The following is a 24,709-nucleotide window of genomic DNA, read 5'->3' as shown; positions in this document are numbered from 1 at the left end:
GCGCAAGACTGGCAGCCCACTTAATTCCAGTGTTTAACAATTCTATTAGAGCAGAAAAATTCTTTCCCCCTAGCCTTCAATGTGTTATTCATTGCATATATGTAATTGTTAATTATCATATCCTCACTGTGTCACACCTCTCTGGGATGCTCTACATTAAACAGTGGTTTTAAACATTGTGCCCTGAATGGGTTTGTCTTTACATTAAACAGTGGTTTTGTAAATTGTGTCCTAAATAGTTTTATTTAGACTAAACAGAGGTTTTGCAAGTTCTGCCCTAAGTGGTTTCTGGTTTTATTTAAGTTAACAATAGTTTTGTGAGTTATGCCCTAGATGGGTTCAGCATGAATTAATTCATGATTTTGAAATATTCTTATATGTAATGATGATTAATAATGAATTTCAGTTGGTATTAAAATGTTGTTTGTGATTAATCAAGTCTGATAGATTTAATTGTTACTCGGCATTATGTATGTTGATAAAAACTTACCATACAAACTGACTATTGTCACTTGACAAGTGGTTGCAGGGCCTGCACGAGTTCCCAGAACAAGGGGGAAGGTATCGTTGGGAAAGAGGGATGAGGTCAGATATGATCAATGGGGTACAAGATCATTAGGATACTAGCAAAGACATGACAAGTCTAGGGTTAGTAAGACCTAGGAGATTAGGGTTCACTAGGAGTTTCGTGGAGTGTCGCCCAATGACTCTCAGTCATAAGACTAGTCTTGACTCCGAGTTGCGCTTTGTTTGGCCTATGTATTTGTAACATTTGAAGAGTTGTTGATAATGTTGCATTCTTTAGTCTTGGTTTACCCCAACTTTAAATAAGTGTGACTTTTAAACACACAAAAAAAGAGGGGGAAGTTTGCCTTCGAATAATGATCCAACTATAATGTAATCATTATATATATATATATATATATATACATACTTGGTTTGATTTTCTAAATAAATTATTAGTATTATTCAAATTAGTAAGCATATTAACATAATTATACCTTGAATCCTATTCAACTTATGTCTATATATTATTATATTTATTAATTAATTAATTTCATTGCCATCTTGTATCTTGATTTTGTTTTTTTTGTCAAACACAATACATCCTCATTCAGTCAAATTGTCAATCTAGACCATCTCCTAGTATTTTTTTACATCACCTTAATTCTTTTGATTAACTTCAAAGTGTGATTGTCCCTTTTGAGTGGGCTTAACGATAATTGAATAATAAATTTATAAAACTTATGTTGGCTATTCACCATTGAACACGATATGGAGTGGCACATATTTAGTGTCTTGTCAATACTTTGAACGATAGAGATCTTCTCAAATCAGGGTGACACCATGAGATGAGTAGATAGAGGAATTAAACAGTTTTGAAAAACACTTTTAAAAACATCTAGATAGTCCGCTTGAGCAATTCCTTGAAACAACAATAGCAATTGTGTTTGGTGGATGGTAAAGCAATTTGAACAGAGCTTGGCATACATATGTTAGAATTACAGGTTTAGTTGGTACTACAATAATAGATAAGTCGTCTATTATTAGTGAATGGTTATCTATTGTAAATATCTAGTTAGCTTTAGTTAACTTTCACTTTTTTAGCTTTATCTGTTAGAATAGAATATTTCTATTCTTTTTGATAGTTTCCTAAGGAAACATCGCTTTATTCTTTTGTATAAATTGACCTCTTGGTCTCTGTTAATAACAAGCAAGTATTTTACCAATTACTTCCGTAATATGGTATCAGAGCTAATACTTGAAATTTTTTCGAAAATTCTATAATTTCTTTTTTGAAATTATTTGCTTCAAAATTTTCGGAATTTTTTCTGCAATTTCTCAAAAACCCATCTAGGGTTTTCCCTTTTTTTAAGAATTCGTGTGTTCAATGTCATTTTCAGCTGCTGAAAATCGCAGATCTGGAGGTTGTTTTTCTGCAACTCGGATCCTCATCATATCTGAAAATCGCTAGCTAGGGTTTCAGTTTTGGCATCTGTTTTTTTGCAATCAAGGAACAGCATTTTTGAGGGTGAAATCACAGTTTTTTATGCTAAAACCTCTTTGCCTATGCTGGCTCAGGCAAAAACGCCCCTATTCTAATCAAAATCATCTTTTTCAGACCTGCAAACACCATTTTTCTGTTGCTTTGATCTTCAAATCCGCCGACTAGTTTTTTGGCTCGAAACCCTAATTTTTGGGGTCAGAAATTTATTTTTGTTTGCAGATTCTTGGTGGGTTTTTCGAAAGCTCAGCTGGGTTGTCGTCCATTTTTTCTGGGTACCTCGTTTTTTGTGCTTTGATGTTCGAGCCAACGGATTCAGAAAACGATAGCATATTCCTTTTGGATTTTTTGAGCTCTCTTCTAGGTCACTCTTTGATTCTTCTGGGTCTTCCATATTTTTGCTTCGAACAACGTGCCTTCACAGATTTTCATAGATTTTCATTGAAAGACGTACCATGGCATCTCTGACATATTCTGGTCGAGCATAATTCCAGATTCAATGGTCGCAATTATGGAACCTGGAAGCAGCGCATCATCGCAATCTTTGAATATCGGAACACTGATCAACTTGTTCTGGGTGTTACGAAGCATCCGACTTCTTCGGGTCCTAATCAAGATACATGGGATCTGAATAACCGAGAGGCAGTAATGCTTCTCAAGTTATCCGTGGCTGATGATCACCTTTCTCAGATTCCATCTGGCAAGACAGCTGCCGAAATCTGAACACACCTCAAAGGTCTTCATGAGACTTCTGACAAGAGCAGAGCCTTCTTTCTGAAAAACACTCTGTTTTCTATTGTCATGGATGAGCGAACCACGCTCCAGGCACACCTAAATCGGATTCAGGAAATCCGTGATCAGCTATTTGCCATCGGTCGCAAGATGGAGGAAGAGGATATTGTGGTAATCACTCTTCGGAGTTTACCAAAATCCTATGAGCATTTTATCGAGACTCTCAACATCACATCTACTGGTGTTGATCTAAAGTTCACTGATCTCCGCACCCTACTGCTTCAGTAAGATCGATGGAAACAACAGTTCGGTAGCAGCTCCAATTCCACCTCCATTGAGCAAGCCTTTGCAGCGAAATCCTTTTAGAAGGATAAGGGCAAGTTTCAGCAATTATCTCAGCAAAAGTCTTTTGCTTTGACATCCGATGGTACCAAAAAGAAGAACATTCAATGCAACTACTATCACAAGTTTGGTCACATGAAGGTTGAATGTCGGAAATGCTTAGCTGCCCAGTCTAAGCAATTCAATTCGCAACCCAAAGCGAATAGTGCAGAGCACACTGAGCAGGCAGAATTTTCCTTTTGCACCTTTATGGTTAAAAGACCTGCAGATCATGTGAAGTCGTCTGCCTGGTACATTGATTCAGGTGCCTTTCGACATTTCACTCACTGCAGAGACTGATTTACTGACTACCAGCCTTATTCAGATTCTGTTATTTTTGGTGGCGGAGAAGAGTACACGGTTGTCGGTAAAGGCAACATTCAGATTCAGTCTGTTGGGAGGAATCTCATATTCCTTGATGTGTACTACATTCCAGGGATGGAACTAAATCTACTCTCAATTAGTCAATTGCTGCGACATTCTCCACACTTGGCAGTCACCTTCAGTTCACATCAATGCACCATCACTGATCAGGCGACTAAGTCTACTATTGCAATTGGTCTTGAGGATCATGGTCTTTTCAGACTTACCGATTCTGGTGATTCTCAGGACTTAGCTATGGCTGCTCGGCGATCTTCCATCAGCACACTTTGGCATCAGCGATATGGGCACTTAAATGTGCATTATCTCTCACAACTTGCTCGGGATGAGCTTGTTCTTGGTTTGCCAGAGATTCAAACTCAACACCTTGGAGTTTGTGACGCATGTCAGGCTGGGAAGCAACATCACACACCTTTCCCCAGTGGCGATTCTTGGCGAGCTTCTCAGGTACTTCATCTTGTTCATGCTGATATTTGTGGCCCTATGGCCACTCCTTTTCTTGGGTACAGGTATTTTCTGTTGTTTGTAGATGATTTCAGTAGAAAAATGTGGGTGTATTTCCTTAAAAAGAAATCCAATGCATTTACTGTATTTTAGAAGTTTAAACCCTTAGTTGAAAAAGAGTCTGGGAGATCTATTATTACTCTTAGATCAGACAATGGGGGGGAATTTTGTTCTAATGTTTTCTCCAGCTTCTTGGATACACATGGCATCCAACCCCAGTTCACCACACCGCACACGCCACAACAGAACAGTGTAGTTGAACGTCGGAACAGGACAATCACCGAGATGGCTTGTTCCATGCTCGAACACAGATTTGTTCCGAAGCAATTTTGGGCAGAAGCAGTTAACATTGCAGTTTATCTGTTGAACTGGTCACCCACAGTGGCAGTCAAAAGTAAAACTCCAGAAGAGGCCTGGTCAGATCGCAAGCCCAGAATCAGTCACCTGAAGGTTTTTGGCTCTCTTGCTTTTGTTTGGATCCCTGATGCTTCATGCACCAAGTTGGATGCCAAGAGTCAGAAACTGATGCTTGTTGGATATAGCAGTCTTCACAAAGCCTACCGCCTGATTGATGTTGAGACATCTCATCTCATATACAACCGTGATGTAGTCCTTGATGAGCAACGAGGACCATTCATGCATGTTTCTCCTGTTTCTGATCCAACAGACCAGCCTATACAGGCTCATGATTTGGGAGTTCGGCTTCCATTAGGTCCACCTGATGGGAGGGCTCCAATAGCTCCTATAGCTCCAATTATTCCAGTGATACCTGTACAGACTCCTTCGAAATCTCCTACAGGATCACCTCGTTTTGAAGATGCTTCACCTGAGTTTGATCCAGCTTCTTCTGATGCGGATCCTGCTGATCAAGCATCTCCTAGTACTACTATTGGTCCTTCTCCTATCCGGCCTAAGTGGTGGGCTAAGACACTTGTTGATCTTCATGATGATGAGCTCGTAGATGGGAGAAGTACTCGGAAAAAAAGCAATAATACAGATTCTGTTAACTTTGCTCTTATGGCCAACATTCACAATGTGTTTGAACCTCAAACATATTCTGAGGCTAAAGGAATTCTAGAGTGGGAACAAGCCATGAAATTTGAACACCAGAGCCTACTGAAGAACAACACTTGGGTCCTTTCTGATCTTCCACCAGGAAACAAACCCATTGGCTGCAAATGGGTCTACAAAATCAAATACAAAATGGTACTTTGGATAAGTACAAAGCTCGTTTAGTGGCAAAGGGTTTTTCTCAATGTCAGGGCATTGATTATGAGGAGACCTTTGCTCCTACTGCAAAGATGAGCACCATCAGATTAGTCCTAGCCATGGCAGCACAGTTTGGCTAGAAGGTCCATCAGATGGACGTAAAAAGTGCTTTCTTGAATGGTGATCTCCATGAAGAGGTCTACATGACGCAGCCTCCTGGTTTCAAGGTTGCTGGTAAAGACCATCAAGTTCTCAAATTAGTAAAAGCTCTCTATGGTTTGAAGCAGGCCCCTCGGGCATGGTACATCAAGATTGATAAGTACCTCAATGATCAAGGCTTCAAGAGGAGTTCTTTAGACTCAAATTTGTACATCAAGACTACTGACAGTGACATCATCCTTCTGGTTATCTATGTGGATGATCTGATCATCACTGGCAGTTCGGCATCTTTGATTCAAGGCATCAAACAAAACTTATGCCAGTCTTTTGATATGACTGACCTTGGGTTCATGCATTATTGCCTAGGTGTTGAAGTTTGGCAACAATCTTCTGGTATATTCATCTCTCAGTCCAAATATGCCAGGGCCCTGTTAGACAAATTCCGAATGCAGGATTGCAAACCTGCATCTACACCTATGGAGAAAGGTCTCAAGTTATCAGCAAAGTTTGATTCTCCTTCCATTGATGATACTACATACAGGCAACTAGTAGGTAGCCTCATCTACCTCTCTGCTACTAGGCCTGATATTAGCTTCGCAGTCAGCTATACTTCACGCTTTATGATAGCTCCTAAGGCTGATCATTGGATGGCAGCAAAGTGTGTGCTTCGTTATGTGAAGGGCACTTAAGATTATGGACTTTTGTACTCTCGAAGTTCTAATCCTAAACTCAGTGGGTTCACAGATTCAAATTGGGCAGGCTTTGTTGATGATAAAAAGTCAACATCTGAATATGTGTTCAATTTGGGATCCGATGCAATCACATGGACTAGCAGGAAGCAACAAGCAGTTTATCTCTCTTCTACAGAGGCTGAATACAGAGGAACTGTTAAGGCAAGATGTGAAGTTGTTTGGCTTCGTCGGATGCTTGGGGATATGCAGATGTCACCAGCAGGACGGACTACTCTGTTTGTTGATAACAAAGGTGTTATCAAGTTAGCACAGAATCTAGTCTTCCATGAACGAACCAAGCATGTGGATGTTCATTGTCATTACATATGACAGCTAGTTGCAGACGGGACTATTGATCTACAGTATGTTCCTACCACAGATCAGACTGCAAACATTCTCACCAAGCCTCTTGGTCCTGATAAGTTTGTCAAATTCAGAGGACAGCTTGGTGTTCTAGATAGATTAACCATTAAGGGAGGGTATTACAATAATAGATAAGTCGTCTATTATTAGTTAATGGTTATCTATTGTAAATATCTAGTTAGCTTTAGTTAGCTTTCATTTTTTTAGCTTTATCTGTTAGAATAGAATATTTCTATTTTTTTTTTAGTTTCCTAAGGAAACATCGCTTTATTCTTTTGTATAAATTGACCTCTTGGTCTCTGTTAATAACAAGCAAGTATTTTACCACTTACTTTCATAATAGTTGGCACTTGGATATGTTGATTATGTGTTGATTCAATGATAGGTTTGTCATTGATGTCAGCATATATGTGTGAGTTTATGACAGACGGAGATTCTGTATATCACAGAGGTTTCTTAAGTAAGAAAGTTGGCACAAAACAGGTTAAGTTATGCAAGCTTAGGATTATGTTCATGGATAAGTGTAGATGGGACATCTATGCTTGCTTATGTTTATATGGCGTATTGGATGAGTTACAAGTGCAAGAAAGATTGTCAGAAACAATTGCTAGTAATTTGATTGTATCTTATCAGTGAGATGGAATGAAGGTTAGTGAGCTTGGATCGTGGTTGAAGACATGTTCATAATGCTATGTTTGTGTTAGCATATCTTGAAGATCATTTTGGAAAGATCGCGAATGCTAAACGTGCGATATGTTTCATTGGTAGATTATTTTGTTTGCGTAGCATGTTGATACTTATTGCATGATGGGATAATTGTATTGTAACATGTGGAAATGCTATTATAGTATTTGTAATGATGTTTAAGAAGTTCTATATGCCTTAATGAGGTCCCATGTAATTATTGTATATTGGGAAAGCCCCAATAGGCTGACTTAATCAATTGTTAGAACAGGGTATAAAGGAAAAATGTTTTCCTTGGTGGTTAGAGTGATGTTGTGTATCATGCATGTAATATATGTGTGTTGAGGATGTGATTTGATTAGGGCAAAGCAAAGGATAGAGTTGATGTTACATGTGGACTTCAAATGAACTGTATTGGCAATTAAGTTGTGGTATTCATCAATTCAGCTTGTGGATATGTTATCTTGAAGATCTACTCTTCTTCATTGACTGAAACAATTTGGACAGTAGGTTCAGTTGTCTTCCTATCAACCTTTAATAAGGTTGGAACCTTCTAACAAGGTTTCAAAGTCTCCTAACAAGGACTAATGTATTGATTGCATTGTATTTGGCTCCTAACAGGATCACATCCTTTCACAAGGAACTTATATATCAGTACATATTGTGGGTGCCATCCCTACTGGGGTTTTCCCTCTGATCAAGGGTTTCTCATGTTAACAAATTTGTGCGTCATTGTGTATGATTTGTCTCTTGTTGTTATTCATTGTTTTGGCTATTGAAGTTGGACTTAATAAGTTGGATATAAGTTTGATTTTCTCACAACTGATTCACCCCCCCCCCCCCCCCCACCCCCCCCCCCCAATTGTGTGGGTGGACCTTACTTACTATTAACATACTACTCACAGATTTCTTTCCTTATCCAAGTGTGTAACAACTCATCCCCTCCAAAGAAAAAAAGGATAGCATCAGGTGTGGGTCTGTATACATACCAATGAGAAAATTGCAAAGGAAACAAACATCATTCTCAATAACATTCAAAGACAACACTATAGTTGGAAGCTTCTCTAGTATTCAACTTGAAGTTTGTAGGCACATTAACATCCTTTACTCTCTTCTTGACAACCTTAGATATGTTAATCTTTCCAAAAGAACAAGGAATGTGATAGTATTGTAGGAAGAAATGAAGTGCTGAATATTTGGTGGTGCTTTTCAAGTCTCAGTTTCAATCAGCTTCTTGATATGAGAAAACTTTCTAGTTGTAGCATGCAAATATTGTAGACTCCTTTAGTCTTGTTTTGCTGTTTTTATTTCTTTGATACTTAGGGATAAGTAAGAGATTTACTAGCTCCTAGAAAGCGCATCCTAGGTACTTCCAGAGGTCTCTCACTCATTCCATGCATTCAATAGAGATGTGGAGGAAAGAGAGAATAAGCATTGATACTTAATAGTATATTGAGGAGTAAACTATTTCTATTCCTTTCTTTCACCTTGGTGTGATTATGCACAACTCTGTATGCAACTATAGATTCTCAAATAGGAAATGCTTTGTTAGACTACAGATGGTAGATAAATTTTACATTAACACTAAACAGATGAATGTTTTCTTATTCCTTCCTTCATTGGTGGGATTGTGTGGATTACATATTGGAACTCAGCGAGCCTATCATGTCTATGCTTATGTTTGTCGACACTAATGAGCCATGATTGGGGGACATCTATGATGCCATGGACACCATGTTGGAGAAAGTAAAATTGGTAAGTTATATTACAATCCTCTATCCTTGTTTACTAAGAGATGGCTAAATTATAAAATAAAAAAGCATAACTTACATGAACACAATTTGTTATTCATATCCTAGGTCATACAAAGGAGAGAGATCCTAAGGACACCTTATACAAAAAGGTGGAAGCAATTGTTCTTCACCACTGGAACAAGATATTACGAAGTAATTGGAAAATATTTGCTTGTTATTAACAGTGATCAAGAGATCAATTTATACAAGAGACTGAATGATGTTTTCTTAAGAAACAATCGTAAAGAACAGAAACATTTTATTCTAGAAACATAAAACTAAATATTAGAGACATTCTAATATTTATAGAAGACTACAATAGATAACCATTAGATAATAAACAGAGATAATAGAAACTATCTATTATCATAATACCCTTGCATAATGGTTAATCTATCTAGAGCACGCAGCTGTCAAAGAGCATAAAAAGCAGATTCTATCTACTCAAGGGGATCCACACTGTTCGCTATGGGCTGCAAACCTGATTACTTAGATAGGGCAGCTAAGCACTTCTGACATTCAAACTTCATGTGCCCAAACTTGTGGCAATAGTCGCATTGAATGTTCTTTTCTTGGAGCCTTTTGAATCTCAAGCAGAGGATGTCTGCTGAGAAGACTGCTGATGGTACTTTGTATAATGCTCCAAAACTTTGTAGATGAGCATAATGCTCCAAAACAAACTGCAAAAAGCCATATTTTTAGAAAATACCTAACACGACTTTTGGGGTGAAAAACAATCAAAACCCAACATGATTTTTTAGGTGAAAAATCAATCAAAACCCAACATGATTTTTGAGGTGAAAAATCAATCAAAACCTGACATGATTTCTGAGGTGAAAAATCAATCAAAACCCAAACATTACAAAGCATTTTTCTTAAGAAAAAAAGTAAAACCCAATAGATAATTTTTGAGGAAAAAATTACAATCCCACACAACTTTGAGAATTACGAAATCAGAAATTTTTAAGGGAAAATTTATAGAAACCCATTAAAAAAAACTACTTAAGGAAAAAAATGAAAACCCATCATAATGATTTTTTTTGAGGTTAAAATTTATGAAAACCCACCAAAATTTTTGAGGGAGGCAAAACACGAGACTTTGCATGGTAAAGCAACACATGCAACAAGCATGCAAGTACATGCAACCCTCAAATAATAGAGACCCATAAAATTTGAAAGGTGACCCAGAAGAGAGCTCGAAAATCCTAGAAAGAATATGTTTTTAGTTTTTGGATTGGTCGGCTCGAAAATTGCGACACCCAAAAAAGCTGACGACAAGCCAATTGAGCTCTCAAAAAACCCACCAAGAATCTAGAATTAGAAAAAAAATTCGAACCCCAAAATTACAGTTTTGAACAAAAAAAGCCCTATTGCAAAAAAACCACAAAAAATGGCAGAAATGTGCAGAAAAACAGATGGATCTCGACAGAAATGGGTTGCAGAACCAAACCAGAAGTCGGCGGATTCGGATCTCTTAGAACGAAAACCCTAGTCGAATTATAGTGAGTGTTGGAAGCAAATATGCATATAAATAATTTCGAAAATAAAAGGCAAATAATTTCAACCAAGAAATTATAATTATTTTCAAAAAAATTTAGAGTATTGGCTCTATTATCATATTACTAAGTAATTGGAAAATATTTGTGTGTTATTAACAGGGATCAAGAGATCAATTTATACAAGAGATTGAACAACGTTTCCTTAAGAAACAATCGTAAAGAATAGAAACATTCTATTCTAGAAACATAAAACTAAATATTAAAAACATTCTAATATTTACAGAAGATTACAATAGAGAACCATTAAATACTAAACAAAGATAATAGAAACTATCGATTGCCGTCATACAAGCTGACTACACTTTTGCACCTCCTAGCATACTCTCTATCTCCTAGGCACTTTCAAACGTCTCTTGCTCAATCCATGCATTCGATAGAGTTTTGGAGGAAAGAAAAATAATAAGCATAGAATCTTAAGAGTACAGTAAGGAGTAAACCATTTCTATTCCTTTTGGTGTGATTATGCGCAACTATGTATGCAACTACAGATTCTCAAATAGGATGCAGAGTATTGGTATGTAGAGTCATGATTGCTTGTGGACAAGCAATCTCTAAGGAGGGAGGAATGTAATGTCCCTTTTTGGGGGAACATTAGAAAGTTAAATGACAACCTCATTAAGTATTAAATGACTTATTTGGAACTTAATAAAATTAATAAGTCATTTTAATTTTACAAAGGGGTTTTAAAAGGGGGCAAAAGAGAGAAAACAAAGAGACAGGCAGAGGAGACTAAAGAGTCATTGCACTAGGCTTTAAAGAAAGAGAGCTAGATTCATTCCAGCATGCTTGGTTTATGTTTTGATTATCATCCTTTGGGAGAATTTGGAAGCTTCCTCTTTCAGTAGTTTTTAGGACAGAAACCCTCGAGCTTGGAGGAAGTGGATGGAAACCCATTATCAATTGGAGATATCATGCAGGTGTATCAATTCGTGCTTAAGATTCATATTTCTGATATTGAGTCTTCTTGTCTTGCCGATATCTCTGATATTTTTTATATTCATATTTCTAAATAGTCATGATTATAGTCATTGTAACCTTTACAGCTCTTGTGAATGTGATCCACGATTATGCCACGCAGAATAAAGATCTCCTATAACCTCAGCCCAAATCTACAAAGCAAAAAAGAAACCAATATATAATGTGTAAACAGAAAAGACATACTTGATGGTGAACCCGTGATTGAAGTCGCTGCTGCTGCTTTGCCAACCTTGCTTCCTTTCTCCTTGCCTTCCTGGATTTGACAGCCTCCTTTTCTGTAAATTATTTATGTAATGAATGATGTAAGATTATCCAAATAAGGACTACAGTTTTGGTTATAGACATAAAACAGATTGTAATTCAAATGTTAAAACCCACCCATTTCCAAAGACTTTGGCCTACTTCACAGGGAATCAGTGAAATGCAGCCTCCCTCACAGGGAATCAGTAAACTGCAATGTGATGTGAATTAAAAAAATTAGAAAACACAAAAACACATATCATAATCCAATATAATTTGCATGGACTTCCTGCAAGTATAGAATGTCAGTTCAATTGTTTGTTATATTGAATAAATTATATTTTTCATTTATTTTAAGGAAGAGATTACCTAGAAAACAATGTTCTCCACCAAACACAAGCTTTTCCTCCTTAGATTGAAAACAAAAACCATCAACAATTAAATTTATTATTATGAGAATTGAGTTTTGCCTAAGAACTGATTGGAATTGCAAACCATGCTTCAGCAAGCTGGACCAGGTTGCCAGTTCAATCTTTATCACTGCTATAATTGTTACTCATTAAGCCATTTCATTATTGTAGCATTAAAACCCTAGAACAGTAATCTTTGGTTTAAAATTTCAAATAAGTTTGGATGGTGTTTTAGCTAGCAACAGGAGACACATTATGTCAATTTGTGTTTTGGTCATTCAGATTGCATTAGGAGTCGATCTGTCAAAGATCAAAGGTAATATGCAGAGCAGTAATGTAACATTGTAAATGATGAAATGCATTTCGAAAGGGTGACAAAGCATCAAATGTTCAGAAATGGCTTTTTTGGGGACTTTCGCTTAACTTTTAGTATAGCATTTCTTATTAAAAAAATCTGATCCATGGTATTACTAAAAATGAAGGCGGAAACTCCTGATATTTGAATTTATAGAAAAAATGGACGATGTTTACACATTCAAAATTAAAACTGATAAGTGGTCTGTCAACAGTTTTCTATGCACATTTGTGAAGCTTCCGGACATCTTTTGCTTTCTCCAGTACATTTACAATGACTTGGTAAAATATTAGTTCTTATTATTAAAATGATATGAATGTGAAAGCTCTCCAAACATAAAAATTAAAACTGATTTCAGAAAAATAACAATGGAGGAGTTCAAATTAATTGTTGTCAAAAAAATTGGAAGCCTCTGCTAGAGAAAACTGAAAAGCCAAGCTTCTTAAAGAGAAGACAACATTGCAAATGAAAACAATGAGTTGGATGCCTCTTTGATGCTCCAACTAAAATATATATAGTAACATGGAGAATATGGAAAAAATGAGGAGGAGATGTATATTTGAAGAAAGAGGAAGCTGCTTAAAGTTGGAGAAGAAAATGAAGAGATAGACAAATAGTGAGAGGGCCATTGAAGGCCATTTATGTATTTTGTTGCAGATTTTTGTAATATGTTTACAAGTTGTATTGTCAATAAAATTATTGTGTTTTTTTCCATCCTTCAGTTTTGTGCTTAAGGGAGGGTCTCCCTTCATTAAATAGTATGAGAGCAAGTGTTCCTGAGCGTGTAGATAGAGCACCAAACATCAGGTAGTCTAGCATCAGGATCTGTGAATGGAGTGCACAAGTTTGTTTTTTGTCCTCTAAAAAAGATTGAGGTTTGGTGGAAGGTGCGCAGAAAGAGAGATGTGTCTTCAAGGAATCATTGTTGGGTAAAGGATAGTTTTTATGTGATTTTTTTGCAGGTGTATGTGCAAGTAGCAGATGTATCTTTGAGGAGGTCTTATACTCTGAGCGTGTGAAAACTGTTTGATAAAATGTCAAATAAGAGGAAAAGCATGAGGTTGCTTGTTGAAAAACCTTTGGGTATTTCAGTTCTCAGAAGAGAAAAAGGGCACATAGCTGGAATTAAAGATACAGGATGTTCAGAGGTTTAAGAGAAACTAGAGTAGCAGTGAAGTAGAGGAAAGAAAAGAATGTAGGCTTGGTTGTTGGCAAACCTCTGTGTGCACAAGAACATGAAAAGATTGCAACAAATAGTGAGATTACAGAAAAGGACAAGGTTGTAACAGAAGATGAAGTTGTGAAACATATTTGTACGAAGGCATTGACAGTGTGATGAGTTAGATCGCAATAGAAATACGTATTTGAGCAGGCATGGGAGAAAAAAAAGAATAAGGTTGCAGCTGTGGCTGCCGTTGAAGAATTACAGGATAAAGAGGTAATGTTTAAGTTTTTTGAATTCTGTAAATAGTGATTTGTATATATATGAGGCAGTGAGAGAGGGAGAAGATAGAGTAAATGAGCATGCAGAAGAAAGAGGAGTGAATGCAAAGGGGAACAAGGTAACTTTCCATTTATTTTTTAATATTGTAATGAAGTTGATAATGAATTTTTGTTTCATTGATTCCGGGAGAGGAAACAAAAAATTGGAGAGTTGAAGATTGTGAAGTGGTGGATATAGATGAGAAGATAAAAAACTTTAATTTTTATGGAATCACTTATGTCAACTTATGTATAGATAAAATGGAATGGGATGAAATTTTTTGGTGGAGGTCGGTTAATGGTGAACATAGGTCTACAAAAGAAGAAAGAACAAATTTGGCAAATCAAAATATGGAAGGTTCCAAGTAGATGCTGGAAGAGGAGGAAATATAATTTGTGTTTTACCTGTAGTTTTATACGACTATGCTGCTGGATCAGCTTGTTGATTACTATCTGATTGAGATTTTCACTAAATCATATTTCTGCAGGACTGCGGCTGCTGTTGTTACATCCAGTTTGAATGTTTTATGCATAATTTCTAAGTACAGGTCCTTGTTTGTAGCCACCTATTCTGGAGACATTTGTTCTATTGTCCTTGGAGATGTGCATTGTAATGATTTGGATGCTTTCTCCTTTTCTTCAATGATTTGGTTGTTTTCTCCTCTTCTTCACACTTCCTTTTTGTTGCCTGTTGCCCTGTATAGTCAGTTTTTAAATTTTTCCAGGTGAAGTATTCAATCAAATCAATCTGGATCAAATTTTGTAAAAATAAATAGTTGAGGTTTTTTTCCGAATAATTTGTGTTATTTCATTGTTCTTCTCATTCTTACCTTTGAAAAGAGCCTACCCACGTCAAAAATGGATTTAAATTGCCCAAGTTATACCCCTTTGCTTGACAAATCACATATTCTAACCCAAAAGGTTTTAAAAGGCATAAAATGCTTGAATTATTACAAATTCGAACTTATAAATGCTCAAAAACCGAGCACTCACAATGAAGGGAAGTTCAAGGTGCTTGAGATTCAAGCAATCAAAACCAAGGGCTTATTAATCCCCAAAAAGAAAGCATGCATAACTTGAAAAGGTTACTAATGCTTAGAAATTGAGCATTCCTAACTTATTTCTAAAAGGCACTTGAAATAGTCAAAACAAAAACCTATCCTCAAGAAAGTCAAATTGATAAGTCATTTTGGTTATTGATGCTCAAAAGTCAAGCACACAACTTTATGAGTTACCAATGCTTAAAAATTGAGCATCCATAACTAGTTTTTCTAAAATGCTCAAAAAGGTCAAATTAGCAACCTAAGTGCTCGTAAAAGTCAAATTCAAAACAGACCAAGAGGTTACATATGCTCAAAATATGAGCAGGCAAAGCTTAGTGGTTTTAAACGCTTGGAAATTGAGCATCTCTAACTCTTTCTTTAATTTGCTCGAGAAAATCAAATGAAGAACCATGATGCTCCAAAATGTCAAATCAAAAACTTATTTGACTTATTCACACTCAAAAACTAAGCAAGCGCAACTAATGGTTTAGTTATGAATGTGTGAAGTTCGAGCATTTCTAACTTGCATGCTCCAAGAAATGGTTACCAGCTCTCCTAAAGGGTTCTTCAATTCACAATATGACAAATGTGAAAACAGGTACACTTGTTTGTGGTGATATATGACGGTTCCTGATTTAAGTGGCGCGGTTCTCTAAAGAGGACGACAACAAATGCTGCCTATTCACAGCTTCCTTGGGTGCATTCATATTTCGAGCACATATGGGCAGCAATTAAAGGCTTCATAACCAGTTGCATAAAGAAATGGAGCTTTTCGGCTCGATGATAACACATAGGTGAAATAACATGTTGCAGGGTACTTATACATGAGCATTGGCACACTGTATTGCAATTCTTCAGTGCAGAGTCTTGGGCTAAACCAAGATTTGAGTCTTATAACGCTCAAAACAAAAAACCAATACAAAATTAAGCAAGTGTTAAAAACACATGCACAGGGTCATGCCAGTTGCTTGACCAAATGTGCAATGAAGATCCGTTGTGATGCAATAACCAGCCTCTTACATTGATTAATGGAGCGCAGATCTCAATAGGTAGTTGCGATGGTAAATAGAAAGGCGGCCAAATAGACACAGCACATGGAAGCACGAGCTGCCTGTAACACAGGGCATATGCACAAAGCTCACGTCATGAGAACCTCGAGGAAAGTTAAAAATTATTTCCCCTGTAGCTGCGGTGATCATATGGGAAAATCAGTAAAGCAAGGCCGTCAAACATTTGACAAAATGCTTTGTCACTACAGCAATCTCAGGATATGTAATCTCTGCTCTTCCTGATGGCTCGGCAGAGATATTGTAAACTGATAAACCTTTTGCCCTCTATAATTTGCAAGCTAATAGAGGTTTGTGTGTTGTTCCGATTTGTTGTGCAAAGAGAAGGATATCAGCAACTGATGTGAAATTTGGATCTACACCTGTCAATTATATTTACATCACTTTTGTGATCAAACGATGTGCGGCATGTCTTTCAACATTCTGCCTAGCCAATAGCAGCTAGCTGCTCCAATATGGCTGCATTCCATTACTTAAACTGATTTTTGGCATTCTTTCAAATAATTCTACACATTGTGCATGGATGTATAACAAGGCAATTGCATCTACAATGTCTGACAAAATTTGACATCCTTTATGCCTTGATAGATGTGGATACTCTGTTCTAAAGCTCCCATAGTCGACAAGGGCTGCCTGTGCGATTGAGGTTAAATGGTGTTTTAAAAAACAATAGATTGACAATAAGGGTGGCCGAAATGATTGACGAAATGCCTCCCACAAGATAATTCACATTGTGATTGATTAATACAGAGTCGAACTCCAAGCTCTGCTAGTATCAAAGAATGAGTGGCTCTCCCTGGAACTCGAAGTAGAAAAGCATGCAAACCGTGTAACAAATTACTTGAATAAAAGAATCTTGTTGATGATTGAAGTTGATAGGCAGCTTGAATAAAAGAATTTTGTTGATGATTGAAGTTAATAGGCAGCGACTTATAAAATGGTATTTTAAATGCATTGAAGAAAGGAGCAATTTGCTGCAGCTAGTGTAAATTTCAACAGCAGAATTGAAACGAAATAGTGAATTTATATGGTGTCAGAGGAAGAACTTTTAATTTTCTCGGTTTGCATCAAGAAAAAAACAAAGATGCAGATCGTAGCCATTATAAATGACAGGTTGAAAATCAATAACAAATGTGGTGAATAACAAAGGTGCCCTTATTGGAATTTTCAGAAGCTAGCTATGACGAAAATTTTGATTTAAGTTGTAAAGACATCAAAAGAACAGAGACGTAATCCACATTCATGTGAAATATACCATTATTTCAAAGTTGGAAGAAAATGAATTTCAAATACAACAAATATGACTATGCTCCCATCTTGAAATGCTTACTGCCTGATATCAAGGATACAATTATGGGCCATGTAGATTTACCAAGATTCTGGAAATCAATGGAAATGCAAGAAAATGCCTTGATCATTACACAGATGCTCACTAGTGGCTTCACACAAGCAGGTGGTCACCCAGTGTCAGTACAACACCCGGAGCTAGTTCTAGAATGCATGAAAGCCTATAACCTGAATACTCAAGAAATAATAGCCCCAGATAACAGGGTAGTAGCAAAGTTGGATTTAGTGTCCATGGCTATTGTGCTCCGGTTGCCAATCAAGTAACAACACACCAACATCAGTAAGGAATGCGCAGAAGAATATTGTAATGACAATAAAGATACATGTCTGAATAGCTTGGCTAAAAATTGTCTTTAAGTACCTAAAATCGAAAATTGCAGCTACCGAAGGTGATTCACTGATCCTTGCTGAAGGAAAATGTTGTGCATATAGTGATCGTCCTAAGTAGAATAATGAGGAACAATGATTCACATGAATTTGAAATAAGGAGGTTCCTTTTCATCAGCATCCTATGCAAAGGCAATGTAATGGACACCCAAGAATGCCCAAAAGCTGAATCAACTGCTGAAATTATATTAATTCTAAAAATGTTGCAATCAAGTACAAAGAGATGTATTCCAAAGGCCAAACCCTAAGGGAATGACGTCTAGAATGTTACAACAGAGAATGAACGTCCTCTATTGCCAAAAAAGGAGTGTGATTCACACATCCAAGCTCTTATCAAATGCAAGTCATAATCATCCAATACAATAATCCGATGCTAAACAATGAGACTCTCACCCCTATTTATCCTATTCCTTCACCCTTCTAGAAAGAACTAAAACATTAATTAATTGCAAGTGCTAGAAGCTTCCCCCTTCCAATAATTAATGCACTCTCTAGAAACTCCTCTCTTGCAATAATTAATTGTGCTTCTAGAGGCTTCCACCTTTCCAATAATTAATACACACTCTAGACGCATCTCCTTTGTAATACAATAATTAATTAAATTAATTAAATATAAAGCCACCTTTTAATTTTAATTTATTTAATGACTTTATAAGAAATTAATTTAATTTTTTCTTATCCTCCACTTAGACTTTGGAGAACGTGAAGGCCAAAAGATGGGATCATTACAAATCCGCCCTCCTTGAAATTGCTTGTCCTCAAGCAATTAAGTAACATAATGGACTCCAACCTCCACCTAGATCCCAATATGTGATATCCATATGGAAGTTAAACCAACTGCAAACCCGCATCATCAGGACCAACCCCTGTAGCCTAGCATTCAAAACTTGTGCTGATGAAGTCAGAATGTCATCATAAGGCAACTCCATAGAAGATCTATGAAATGTCTTCTTCCCTTTATCCATCCACATAATATATATTGGACTGGAATGCACATTATCACCATCATGCATTGAAAAAGATGTAGTTGTAGGTGGACCATATGTACTCATGCTAACTGTATCAACAATAGGTGTTGCCGCATCGAAATATATGGACATAGGAACAACATTAACTGCATTAAACTCCCCATTGGATGCTTCAACCAACATAGAAGTGGCTGCTGATATGATAGTATCCTCGCATTCTCCTAATTCCACTATTGCTACGTCATCATCCCCTGACAAGGCTTCATATGTGGTCTCCTGACTTTGCACGCATGTCTCTACTGACTCTGCCGAAATGCCCACATCACCAACATCATAGCTGGCTGGCTCTATACATGTCTCGATCCCACCTGAGAAATCGACTACCTTCTGCTCTGGAGCAACATACAAATCATCAATGTTGATGCCCATCTGTCTAGCCATAAGCTGCAACATCATATCCATTCGCCTATTCTGATCCTGTTGCATACGTTGCCTCTTCTCTAATGTACCCAATAACTGTCTGAACATCACATCTTGATCTGGACTAATATACATCTTTATCTGGCTATCAATATGATCTCCACAGGATGGCAGGACTTATAGCTCTGATACCACTGTAATGGACACCCAAGAATGCCCAAAAGCTGAATCAACTGCTGAAATTATATTAATTCTAAAAATGCTGCAATCAAGTACAAAGAGATGTATTCCAAAGGCCAAACCCTAAGGGAATGACGTCTAGAATGTTACAACAGAGAATGAACGTCCTCTATTGCCAAAAAAGGAGTGTGATTCACACATCCAAGCTCTTATCAAATGCAAGTCATAATCATCCGATACAATAATCCGATGCTAAACAATGAGACTCTCACCCCTATTTATCCTATTCCTTCACCCTTCTAGAAAGAACTAAAACATTAATTAATTACAAGTGCTAGAAGCATCCCCCTTCCAATAATTAATGCACTCTCTAGAAACTCCTCTCTTGCAATAATTAATTGTGCTTCTAGAGGCTTCCACCTTTCCAATAATTAATACACACTCTAGACGCATCTCCTTTGTAATACAATAATTAATTTAATTAATTAAATATAAAGCCACCTTTTAATTTTAATTTATTTAATGACTTTATAAAAAATTAATTTAATTTTTTCTTATCCTCCACTTAGACTTTGGAGAACGTGAAGACCAAAAGATGGGATCATTACAGGCAAACAATTCATTGATTGGGCTGAGATCATAACTAACAACTTGCATAGTCAGTTAATGGGGCTTGAAATGAATAATTCATTCTATATGACATCTTACCTCTCTTATGCTATTGAGGAAATGAAAAGTTGGCCGAGACTAGATGAACATGGTGTATGTGATGATACCACCTTGATCTATAATTTTCATCCTCAATTACAGCAGGAGAATAGTTATCGGCATTTTGAAAGGGTGAATGATGCCTTCACCATGTTGACAGTTTGAAAACTGCAAGGTAAGATTGGGCTTACGCTTTACCCAAAGGCAGCGGCAGTAATCCAGTAGTTTGGCAGCTACTTCATTCAATTCCCAAAATTCACTTACTTCATATTAGTAGGTTATGACGGGTGTCCTTTCATGACCCTGAGATTTGTGGATAATAAATAGGCACTAGTCAAGGTTTGTAGACAGGTTAGTCAAATCAACGGGATTTGTCAGAATAAAAGGGTATCCAATTTCCAACTGCTTCTAATTGGTATTGGCCACTACACTTGTGAAACTTATGCAAATACAAAAGCCCTTGAAAGACCTATTGTTAAAATCAACATGTTCATCTATGACAATGGTTTCCCTTTGAGAGAAAATGATATGGTGTGAAGGAGCTAGGACTTGTCCTTGGATTTGATCACTACCCTACCATTGAGAAGTTCTGGAAAGACTACGAGAATGATTTCAAAGTCAGAAGGAGAGATCGGATGAGGCTCACAATTAGACAAGTAATTGAGTTCAAGGTAGGATTGGATGTGATAGACATGGAGGAAGATGCATTAGATCCTGTAGATCCTTTTTACCTTGAAAGGATGCAATTGTTAACATTGTCACCTATAGACCGGAAATTTCCTGAGTTGAGGAACCTGATTGAAAGAACCACCATGGTTATAAAACGAAATGAAGAGTCGATAAACAAAGAGAGAATGGAAGCCACAGCTACTAGGCCTTCAATTAAAGGAAGTACTCCAAGCAAAAAGAATGACAACCATGTTGCTACATCCTCTTTTACAATGCCAAATAGGTGTCCCAATGCAAGCTCCCAACAAGTTGTCAAGAAATGATGCAATTTTTGAAGCTCTAGGAGTAAAGGATAATACAATCATACATTAGCCTAGAGTTGAGATAAATCAGCAAATTCACAATATCTCTTCACCAACAGCCATGGCAACTCCTCATAATGTTCCTTCTTCTCGAGATGCTTTTATAATAGCCGAAAGACCCATGATAGATATAACTAATGATGAAAACATATGCTTCAAGTACCCGATGTGAACATGTCTCTAAATTTAGCATTCATCAACATACAGGACTCTTTACAAGCTCCTCCATCGTTGCTGCAAAAAAGCTTGCAAAGGAAGAAAAGAATAAATGAAGTGGTGATCCCCGATCATGACATGGTTTCCAATATACTCCAAAAATCAGCAAATGTCAAGAAAGCAAAAGTTATATCAAGACTCACAATGGATACTTCCTCAAGAAATCTTTGTATACAGATAGCCAGACCTATTGCAGATAAGAGTATGGATGAGGCTACTAAAAACAACTTCAATGTTTAGCAAGGTAGACCTCGGACTACCGTCATCTGATAGAGATTTTAAGAATTTTGAAGTCTTTACAGCCAGCATATTAAAGCGATCTACAAAGGAAAAGATATCTAAATAGAGACTGAAGGACCAAATGCAAATGTTGATAGCATATATTAACTCTATGTCAGATCCTCAAGCTCAGTTATGGCAATCGCTTCAGCATCAGTTGTTACAGTGCCAGATGGAATTCTTGAAAAACAAGTCGTTGAAAACATCCATATTTATAAAACTCACAGTCAGATGGTGGAAGCATGAATTGATGACATGAAGAAACAGGCATTGGATTTCATGACTAGGGAGAAAGAGGTATATGAACAGACTGTGCTACAAGAACAAGAAATGAAGAAAGAAATGGAAATGACCATGAAGAAAAAATTAGCCTGGCAGAGTTTGACTGATGAAATCCAAGAAATGCCAAAGGTTAATATGGAGACTTTGGTTGCTGAAAAAATATTCACCAATCCACAAGACAATCAATACGACATGCGGTGCAAAAGCATTAAAAATGATGAATATTAGCCAAGGAATAGGTGAATTCGATAAATCAATATCATCTTGTGAACAAGTGAGAATAAAAATCTTAGAAGAGGTTGTCAGCATAATCACTTGTTCAACCACAGAAAGGGAACTCCAGCATATTGATTCTCAGACTCTTTTAGGCACGTTCAAAATAGAATTAATTCAACAATCGCAAATAGAGTATCAAATGTTGAGGTCATGAAAGAGTTAAGTTTTGTCTCTGTCGCCTTGGAAGGATGTGCCAGCGTATCAACAGGAATTGACTGAAATAAAAGATAAATACATTATTGCAAAGATAAGAATTGACAATGTTTTTTGTTCCAAGATACAAACTCACGAGTGGATTCCTTGAAGCATACAGAGCTTACAAAGCCAGGTCTAGGGACTTGTCAGCATAGGTCGTTATTCGTGGAGATGGACTAAAGTGCAGCATCAGTGTTATCAATTTTCCGCAATCCATTAGAATTTTGAAGCAATAGTTTATGGTTTAGATTGTGTATGAGTTATTTTACATCAACATTTCGGCTCAAATTCTATGATCTATCATCAGGATGCAAGTAAAAGAGATGCATAAAATTTCAATCTTTATACATTTTTCATAGTTTTAATTTCAGCACTTGTCTCCTTGTTTTTGTTTTGAAATGTTTCACTTTGGACTTGTTGGTCAAAGTTAGAAAGTTGACCCTTTTCTGCTCATAATTTATTAAGTTCCTAACCTTGTTCAAAACGCATGAAGAAGAGTTAGTTACTAACTCAGTCTTTGATAGTTACAAGGAGATATGTCTATATAAGGGACATAATATTATTGTAAGAGGGTTTTTTTGACACTTATGAGCTTGGAGAGCACTTATGTTATCGTTTTATGATTAATTCCAGAGCAAATTTTGGAAAGTGATTACAAATTTTGTTCTTATTATCATATTGTATTCTTGGTACAAGGATATTAAAAGCAATACAATTTTGGGTTTGTTTTCATAAATCTCCATTGTTAAGATATTGGTTCTTCTTGTAATGTGTATTCTCGTGGTATTCTGTTAATGCTCATTAAATGTTGAATCAAGTTTAGGCGGGTGATGGCTTTTAAGGGTGGATCTTGAATGTTTTCATGGGTCATTTAAGTAAACTCATCAAAGCCTCTAAACTTGTTTGTATATTCACTATCAGTGGCTCTCATTTAATCCTCATAAGTTTGTAAGTCCTTATTTGAAAAATCAAAATGATGTCATAAGAGAGAACTGCTCCTCTAAAAGCATAGGAAGGTCGCAAATCAAGAACTTATCCAGCTGTGGGGAAAACAATTTGCCACATACATTCCATTGGGCCAAACTACATAACTTTCAAAGTAACAATTATGCTTGCCAACACTTTTTGAACTGCTATTTTTTCAAATTCACCTTTAATCAATAAATAAGAAAAGAACAATATCATCAAATGTGAAAGCAGCCATAGATAAAAGCACAGAGTCAATGCGTTCATTTTACAAACTACAATAGAAAGGTGTTAAGATGCAGATTCTGGATTAATGTGTGTCATATTTTTGCATCAACGTTTTGAATCACACTCAATTATCCATCATCAAGATACAACTACTCATTTTTTCCCCTCTAGCTCTTCTCATCATGATGATGGATCACTGAAGGTGATTTGAAACGTTGATGCAAAAATATGACACAATCAAAATCCAGAATCTACATCTTAATACTATGAATGATTGTAAAAATATCTTCATGTTCACAGAAAAGTGATTCAGTCGCCTCCATATTCCCAAAATAAAAAGTGACTGAAACCATGCCAAACGACTTACCAATCGTGTCTTGCTGTCGGATGAGAAAAACAGGGCACAGTTTGCAGGAAATATTACGAAATCCCTACTAAAGCAGAACTTTCGTTTCAAAATGGACGAACCCCAGCAAAAGCCGCTTCAATCTACTCACAGAAAACGAAAATTAAATTTCAAAATATAAACGGTTTTAGGGCTTATTTAAAATATAGGGGTTTAAGAGCTACTAAAATATTTGTTCCCTTCAGCAAGTTAAAAAAATACTGCATGTTGATTTGTCTATATTGCACTATTTAAATTAGGTTGAAAATAATTTTTTATTATTATTATAATACATATTTGGAGAAAAATGTTTAACATTTCAAATTTACAACATCATTTTTAAAACCTTATTAAGAGCATATTAACCTTATTAGAAATCTTATTGAAGGTATGTTGTAAATTAAAGGATATGGACGAATAGATCAAATAAAAGAGATATATTCGTCATAATAGTTAGAAAAAAAGGAAAATGGAGATTTATATATATGAAGATAGATTGAAAAGCGAGATAATGATAATAGAGATTTATAGATAGAAATGAAGGATACGAAGAATATGAAGAGATTTAAAATAGAGGGAATGACATGTTATTATAGGGACACTAAATAGAGACAGTGGGATGAGAATTAAAAATAAAGATTAAGGATTATGTTATTTTAAGAAAGATTTAAATAACAATTATAAAATTGAGTTAAATCAATGAAGTATTTGTTTCTACCTTTTCCAATATAAATTCAAATATAAAATTTTAAAAAAAAAAAATTG

General features: G+C 36.3%; 1 protein-coding gene across 1 annotated transcript in view; it reads right to left on the bottom strand.

Moving 5' to 3' along the window:
- The window catches only part of LOC149561686 (MIF4G domain-containing protein / MA3 domain-containing protein), a 160,866-nt gene extending 136,695 nt beyond the window's left edge, over positions 1-24,171 (bottom strand). The window contains exons 1-3 of the mRNA XM_089825235.1: positions 23,927-24,171; positions 11,858-11,930; positions 11,663-11,754 (exon numbers count right to left, since the gene is read on the bottom strand). Of these exons, the coding sequence (XP_089681361.1) occupies positions 11,663-11,754; positions 11,858-11,861 (96 nt within the window). The 5' untranslated portion in view covers positions 11,862-11,930; positions 23,927-24,171. The remainder of the gene's footprint in view (positions 1-11,662; positions 11,755-11,857; positions 11,931-23,926) is intronic.
- Positions 24,172-24,709: the final 538 nt, after the last annotated feature.

Source organism: Cupressus sempervirens, chromosome 4 (genome assembly GCF_028749045.1).
Source record: "Cupressus sempervirens isolate cs-2001-9-10 chromosome 4, ASM2874904v1, whole genome shotgun sequence".
NCBI classification, from domain to species: Eukaryota; Viridiplantae; Streptophyta; class Pinopsida; order Cupressales; family Cupressaceae; genus Cupressus; species Cupressus sempervirens.
Note: the sequence above shows the minus strand (reverse complement) of the source record. Positions and strands in the feature narration are given on the sequence as shown.